General features: G+C 37.3%; 1 protein-coding gene across 1 annotated transcript; it reads right to left on the reverse strand.

The window, feature by feature from the left end:
- Positions 1-3,757: 3,757 nt before the first annotated feature.
- On the reverse strand, positions 3,758-6,294 carry LOC148876320 (Tetratricopeptide repeat (TPR)-like superfamily protein). The gene has a single exon (XM_088948577.1). The coding sequence runs from the start codon at positions 6,292-6,294 to the stop codon at positions 4,597-4,599; it is 1,698 nt and encodes a 565-aa protein (XP_088804703.1). The 3' UTR covers positions 3,758-4,596.
- Positions 6,295-8,610: the final 2,316 nt, after the last annotated feature.

An 8,610-nucleotide genomic window follows, 5' to 3' on the forward strand; every position in this document is an offset into this window, starting at 1 on the left:
ACTACCTTACTATGACAATCAAAAAATGCCAAAGTAGCCTAACATGTGATGTGTTCACATGGTCACAGTACTTTGTTGTGACCTTAAATTCCAATAAATATAACATGCTATCAATCAAAAGAAAACCGAAATCACCCAATTAGTGCATACCTGGGTGATATGATTTTGATGAGTTCACATGATAACAACACTTTCTTGTTACCCTCCGATAAGTTATGAACAAGCATTCACTGACTGGGTAAGTTATGAAGATGCTAATAATTAAATTTAAAACAAAATCACTTTGTTAGTGCATACGTAGGTGATTTGGTTTCGATTAGTACACATGGTCCAATACACTTTTTGCAACCCTCCAATACAATATAGACATTCTATCAATTAAATGAAAGACAAAATTACCCAGTCAGTGAATGCTTGTTGTTACTACCCCAATATGAATTACTTGCTATCTTTTTTTTTTTTATCAATAACAGAAATCATTTTATTAGACAAAGATAATTACAACATTTCGGAAGAGATAAAGAGGCTTAACTCCCTCGAAAAGAAAAGATAAAAAATATTACAACAAAACCCAAAACATCTATTGTCTTCCTACCCACTGAAATTAAACCTCCAGCCCCCTAGTTAGCCATTTAGCCTCCCTTCTCTCATTTGTATATTTCCACAGTCACTGTCCTGCTGTAACCAGATTTGAGTCTCCTTCAATAATTAGCCTATGGATATTCAGCTCCTTTAACCTTCTTAACCTTCAGCTCTCCCAATGGGGCCTGAAAACAAAGCAATCACCTTTTCATTCTCATCTCTGAACACGCCACCAGCACCAAATGGCCCTAGATTGCCTTCACCGCTGCCATCAAAATTTAGTTTTATAAACCCCGGGGCTGGTCACTGGTGGGGACCATAAAGGACAAATTACTGATGAAAAAGGGGCAGAATTTTCCACTTCTAGCCAGCTATTCAGCAGCATATTTGTAGAGACATCAGCAAACAAATCCAAAGATTTCAGCCATTGTACCACCCTAACCATTATTACCTCAATGATACTTTCTTTGTGCCTTTCCTTATCCGAAAAGGTCCTAGAGTTCCTTTCTTCCCATATAGTCCAGCAAATGGCATACCTCACACACCTCTACATAATACGACCCATTTTCTTAGGCCATCTAAGGAAATAAGTAGCAAACAAGCTTTGTACATCTGGTGGAGAGATGCATCTGCAACCAAATAAAGAGAGAAACCATTCCCAAATATCAGAAGCGAAAGGACAAAAAATTAGCAAGACTACCTGCTATCATATGATAAAATGAAGACTACCTATAACTACGAGATCCACTACCTTTCTATATATGCATATGAAGTAAATATAAAGGTAGCCTAACATGTGGAGCAATGAGTTTATATAATCACAACACTCTTGTAGCCTTAGAAAAAACACCCATACATGCTATAAGTCCAGATCACCATGCCTGGGTGACTTAGTTTTCATGAGTTTACATAGTCACAACAATTTCTTGTGACAATCCAATAAAACAAAAATATGCTTACAACAATCAAGTGAAAAACTAAATAACCCAGTGGAGGAATGCCTGCTTTTGCTATACCAAATGTATATTGTCTTGAACCCTCCAAACAACACATTGATTATGATTTTCTTCTTCTTCCATCATTTCTCTCTTGTTTTTTCTTCTTTTCTTAGGACAAAATTAAAGGCTCAGCCCCTCTATTATCTGAAAATTCTTTTCTTTCTTCCATTTTTTTCATGAATATGTTAATTTTCTATGTTTTAAATAACGTTTGTAGATTATTTTTATGAAGACTATAGACAATTAATAGTGAAATATGGTTGCTGCTTGCTATGGAATCTAGGGAATTATATTAGGATTCGTGGTTTTTATTAAAAAAAATCCCATCACCTAAGCAACATCTAGGTGCACATCTGGGCAACAAGGCGCCCCCCTATCGCCTAGCCTTGCCTCGGTGTCTTGAAAGCTATGTTCAAGTCCTCTAATTCAATTCCTTTTTCAAAGAATAATATAGATTTAGGAAGAGAGATTAACCAGTCTATTTTCCTAGTTTTGAAAAGAGTTAAAAATAAAAGTGACATAGGATTTATCTTAGTCTAAATTGCACATAATCAATTATTAATCTTGTTACTGGAAACTAGAAGCATCTTATTTTTCACATATTTCTCTTTTTATTAGTTCTGAGTACTGGCCAAAGGGTCTAATACATTGCTGCTTGCATCGTCTACTATAGAATCCTGCTATTTCTACTTAGACTTTTCAATGTCCATGAAGAGAACAGAGTCATTAAGTTCTTCGCGGCAACCCAAAGAAATGAGTCTAGATGCTGTATCAATCTGTATATTTTCATTTCCACCACCATTTTTCCTAGGATAATCCTTGATCGGCGACGCACCAGATTGTCTGACACCTCCACTAGTCCTTAACAATCCACTTACCCAATCTTTTGGTTACTTGAGAATCATTTAAATCAGTGTTCCTGGTTTGTCCAAATTTCCCCTTTTGATTCTCTTTTTCTAGTGGATTGGACAGGAATAGAGTTGATTAGCGTATGACTATCTTGCTTTAATAAAATTCTGTATGGGTTCTATTACTACGGTTTGCAGCACTACAAGTGAATACTGTAGGATGTATTTTTTCATTATTCATTGCTTCAGACTTAAACTTTATATACACAAATGTGAATTTTTACTTAACTCTGTTATTTTCTTTATAGGTTGAACATACATAATGAGCAACTCCTAATGGATGGATGGAGATGATTACCAAAAAAAAAGGTGGATGGAGATAAAGTGGATATTTGTTTTACATGTTGATTTTAGTATGTATTAAAGCACATTGACATTTGTAATACATTTTCAGCAATTGATGTATTCAAAGTGTACGTGAGATGTAATTTTTTGTTTTAGTAACGCTATTGGTATATGGTTCATCATTCCATTGGTTTGGTCTATGGTATAATTGTACAAGCATATATTTTTGTGAATTCATCTTCTAGTTAATAGTTATAGACATCAAAAAGAAAAAAAAAATTAACTTTTAAGCATTGATGCTGACCGAAGCTATTGATGGGCTATAGCTATGGACCACAATGTCTATAGGCTAGTCACAGGAACATAAGCTATGGTTACTGTGGGTATAGGTCTATAGTTTTATTTCTATTTTTAGGGTTCTAAGTGACCTTGGAAGAGCTGGTTGTCTCCATGTACAATGTAATTGGATAAATCTGGGAAAGACACTAGGGCACTCTGCGTTCGTCAGGTAAGCAGAATTGAATTTCTTAAATCATGTCTTTTTTTTTATTATTATATCTTCTACAGTTCTAAACAGAATGCATCGAGCCTAGCAAATTTGAAGCAATGCATATTTCTCAATTGTTTACAGTCCCTGAAATGCTATTAATATTTAGTTTTTTCTTTCATAAATCCCTTCCTAACAAGCACCAACTTAACAAAGCTTTACATTACATTGCTTTGCGACCCGAGCCAAAGAATTACTGAGATCTTACAGTATGGGATTTATGTGAAAGGCATCCTCCTTGAACTCTTCCTATGGAATCCCAAACTTCAAAACCACTTTGCTGTTAAGGCTCAGTTTGGAAGGAATACAAATGCAAATATGTAGAGTGCAAACCCTATATTTTCTATTATTTTGTCTGCATTTGTACTATACATATTTGTATTTGTACTCCTTCCAAACTAAGCCTAAGGTGCAATTCATTTCTCTCAACTTTCCAAGGAACAAGCACCAACTATATTTTTGGACTACCCACTAATTGCATGTAAGCAAAACCATGCCCATAACCAATTCCAGAAGTACATTTGGGCAAATGAGAGTTGATAAACAAGTTATATGGCATCCAAATACAATGGCTGAAACTTAGGAGAAAAGCACCTCTATTGATCCCAAGAGAAAAATAGTTGAGAACACTTGCCAGTGCCATCTTTTTCTTCTAAAGGATGTACATGGTTCATTATCCTTGATTTCTACCAGGACAATGCCCTTTGTTTCTTCAATTCACCTCAAATAAAGGGTTAAATGAATCCTTATAAAACTTTATTGATGAAAATATTATTTTCAAACCAAAGGCCTATCAGTTTCCTTTCGTCTGATTGGGCTTCGAGCAAGAGCGCTCCAGCAGCACCAATCCTTGGGGAGAGAGGATAAGTCTTAGAAGCTAATGTGCTGCATAAGAATTCCAATATGTTATATATGGTCCTTTTTCATAGAATTTGTGGTCTTTAATTTTCTTGGAGTGCAAGTTAGGATTTCTCTCTCAAGTAAAAGGAATCTATACTCTGCGCTCCCATTTGGATATTTAACAATGAGGAACTTCTTATCTACAATGTGCTCACTCTTGGAAATCAGATTCTTCTCCCTTCACCATTTCCCCTCTCCTTTGTGAGGCTACAACCTAAGGATTGGAATCACGTTTTTAAGATTCCACCTATACCCATCCCTGTCCTCTTATCATTTTTTCTCTTGTTATCCTTTCTTTCCCCATATATATGCAAGAACTTTCAAGCACCAATGAGGTCATCCCTTTCTATTACGATTCTTACCATCAGTTCTGAACTTAGTGGAGTACCTCTATCCAACTGCACCCATGACTTCTTCTCAGCTTTCTTTTCTTCATCACCTTCTTCATCTTTGCAGCACCACCCCAATTACCAGCATCAGCATATAAATTTGACAACAGCAAAGAGCTCCCAGCGCTCTCTGGCTCAAGCTCAAATAGATGTTTAGCTGCTACTTCAGCAAGTTCAATATTCCCAGAAGTCCTACATGCCCCTAATAGTGCCCCCCAAACAAATGAATCGGGTTTAATTGGCATTGCTTTAATCAAATCATAAGCCTCAGTTATATACCCCGCTCGACCAAGGAGATCCACCATGCATGCGTAATGCTCCAACCTTGGTTCAAATGCATATTCTTCTTGCATCAAGCGGAACAGGTTTCGTCCAACTTGAATGATTCCAGCATGACTACAAGCTGTGAGAACTGCAGTGAAGGTCAGGTGATCGAGCTTGGCTTGATCCTCTACCATGAGACTGAAAAGATCAATTGCTTCATAGCAGTATCCATGATTTGCATATCCAAAAATCATAGAATTCCAAGTAACTGTACTTTTCTCAGGCATTTTGTTAAACAGCTTTTCAGCTTCCAATATACAACCACATTTTGCATACATGTCAACAAGAGAACTACTTACGAAGATATCTTCCTCAACTCCTATCACCAATGCATAGCCATGGATCTGTTTCCCGTGTCTCAAATCTGCCACCGTTGCACAAGCAGGCAAAAGACTACTAATCGTAGCCGAGCTTGGGAGGAATCCCTTGCCCAACATCCGCTTAAATGCATCAAAAGCCTCATCATTACGGAAATTACGCACTAGCCCAGATACAACTGAAGTCCAGGAAACCACATCAGGCTCAACCCCATTGACCTGCATCATTCGAAACAGTTCTGAGACCATGACATCATCGCCCACCCACGAGAAGCCTGCAATTAATGCATTCCAAGTTACTACATTGGGTTTCACCCCCATTAATTGCATGTTTTCTACCAAAGTCCATGCTTCCGCTGCCGATCCTTGTTGGGCATAGCCCGAAACCATGGAATTCAAACACACCAAGTCTTTTTCGAGCATCCTGTCAAACACTAGGCGTGCCTTACCAACTTGGCCACATTCTGAATACATATCGATCAATGCGCTATCTATAAAGGCATCAAACTCAAAAAACGATCGCACAATTACAGCATGTATCTTCACTCCGGTTTGCCGATCGGAGAGTTTTCCGCAAGCCTTGAGGATGCTGGGTAGACTGAATTTGTCAGGTTTCAGGCCGTCCCTCAGCATTTCACTTAAGAGATTGATCGTCTCTTGATAAAAGCCACGGCGGGAGTAGGCCCCTATGAGTACGGTCCAGCGACGGAGATTTGCCTGGGGAATTTGGTCGAACAGTTTCCGGGCGTCGGAGATTCGTCCACACTGGGTGTAGAACACGATGAGCTTGGAGGATAGGTAAGTTGAACGGGCGAGACCATTGATGATGAGGTGAGCGTGGAGTTTCCTGCCCGAGTGCAGAGCCCGATCGCGTGCGTAGATCTCAATATAGTTTGCATAAATATCGGAAGCTGATTGAAACGTACGGTGATTGATAGCGTTCCCTAGATGGGAAAATCTAAAGGGTGTTATTGCTTTCATTTGGGGAGCAGAGGAAGCATCGCAGGCTTGTAGCATTAGTGCTGGCAGAAAAAGGAGTCGCATGCTTTGATTATCAGTCGGTTGGTTAAAGAGTCCCGGGTCGGGTCAGATGAGGCCTTATTGGATCTTCTGACCACGACACATTGGTGGTCACGCGCATCCGGCTATACATCGAGAATATCGGTGTTTTAAAGAACAGCCAATGTTTTTGATGTGCGGCAGAATGTATGATCAGTAATGTGTCGCAGTCAGCATATTCGACTTGTTGAAACTGGTATGCTATGGTCTGGTCAACATCCGGCTTCCATGCCCACTCAGTGGACCTAGACGTGACCTTGATTTTTTTGAATAAAAGAAATAAGAATTTAGGAATATTTATTTTTTCTAATATTTGGATGATTGATAAAGAAAATTAGATGATACTCGAAGGACATTTGTATTTTTTAAAGTGTCATTTAATGGCTGGCTAACGATAAATATTAAACTAACACATTTTGAAAGTTCAAGTACTAAGTTATCGGATTTTAAAGTTTGGGGGTTAAAATGGCACTAGGCCCAAGATATAGGGTATTAATAAAAATTTTTCCTTTTTTTATTTATTTTTTAGCTTCAAATTTGTGGGTTAAAGTTAAAAATGTGTTTGTGTATTCGTCCCACCCCAAGCAAAGTTAATATATAAAAATATATATTATATTGATATTTGAATTCATTGAAATGCTAAATAAGAAGATTTAGTACATGTGGCCACTTTTGAACGTCAATACCCATCCTGCTATGCCTTGGTTCAATTCTTAAAACTTTGAAACATTTTTTTTATCTAAAGGCTCAGTTTAGAAGAAATATAAATACAAACTTCTGTTGAACTAAAGAAACAAATGAAATGTTCATTATAGTATTATTTTTCAAATTTGAAATTCAAATTCAACCACCTTTGTTAAATTGTGGATAACTAATTCTATATGACATCTCATTTATCATATAGTTAATTGCTGAAACTTTTCATGAAAATTTTTCCCTAAAGTTTAAGGTGGTAATAATAGGACTCAGTTCCACGTATCCGCTGGCAATGTACAAACTGACCCACCACTCAGTTGGCACAATACAAACTTCATGAAAAGAAAACAATGGGTTAATTGATTAACTCTATACCTTTACTATTTATATACTGTATTAAGATACCCCAATTGTTTCTTGACATTATCATTAAACGCTAATGAAAAAATAAAATATCAAATTTAACCTCTACTACTCAAATTTACAAAATAAAACTCAATTAATGAAAAGCTTCTAAAACCTTCCTGAATTCTCCGTGTCGTACGTATCTCACTACCGCCACTGCAGACTGCAGTTGCCATCGTTCCATCCATTCTCCACCACCTCACAATCCTCCAAAACCTCCTCGTACCTTTTTCGTATCTCGTCTGCTCCACCGATGTCACCCACCTTTCAGCCCTTCTTCTGGTAAAGTGCGAGGAGACGACTCTCTTCATAGAATTCTCGCTCATAATTAGACCTAATTCATAATTCTGATGAGTCAGGCAACCACCTAGTAGAGCCTCAGCCACCCATACATTGCTATCGGGTTCAACAGGCATCTTCTCCATGATCATGTTTGCTTCTTTGAGAAAACCCTTTCCGGGAGACTACATCCACCAGGCAGCCATAGTGCTCGACCCTGGGTTGAAGACTATACACTCGACCCATTCAAACAAAACATCTATAAGCATGATCGACCAAGCCACCATGACTACATGTCATTAACACAGACATAAAAGTAATTTTGTTAAGCTAAATCCTAAAATATCCTGCAATGGACGCATTGATCAAATTCTCTGATTCTCATTGTTGCGTGCAATTCTTCTACACGTCCATTTAGTGATTTAGCTCATCAATGGAGGTGTTACTATTTAGTTCTCAGTCTTGTTGTCCTGATAAAAGGGTATTTTTAAGGATTTATGAAAAATATATCAGTTATATGATGTCACATGTGAATGGTTTATGATGGAGAGTTAACAGTGGAGGGGTGGTTTTAGACAATTGTCAGAAATAGTAGGGGGTACTTTAAGATAATATGTAAACAATAAGGGTAAGTTAGTCAATTTGCTAAACCATAAGGGTAGTTTAATAAATTTTTTCCTTAAAAAAGAGTTTTTAATTGCAGCTCTACCTTTGAGATTGATATTAAGGGAAAATTTAGAAAATAAATCAAATTATCAATTTCAGAAAAAAGATGGGAAGGGTTTTGGTAGCAACAGGAAGAGAAATTTTGAAAAATAAACATTTTGGTCAAAAGGCTGCATGGATATTTTGGACATTTTAATGTCTCTTCCTAGAGGATTCTAACTTGCAACTATGTTAGAAAAATCATGGAAGGTGATT

The sequence above is a fragment of the Nelumbo lutea genome, chromosome 1 (genome assembly GCF_056320005.1).
Source record: "Nelumbo lutea isolate HS-2025 chromosome 1, American lotus-T2T, whole genome shotgun sequence".
NCBI lineage: Eukaryota > Viridiplantae > Streptophyta > Magnoliopsida > Proteales > Nelumbonaceae > Nelumbo > Nelumbo lutea.

Coding starts and splice junctions, on each gene's coding strand:
- LOC148876320 (XM_088948577.1), bottom strand. CDS start 6,294: ATGCGACTCCTTTTTCTGCCAGCACTAATGCTACAAGCCTGCGATGCT.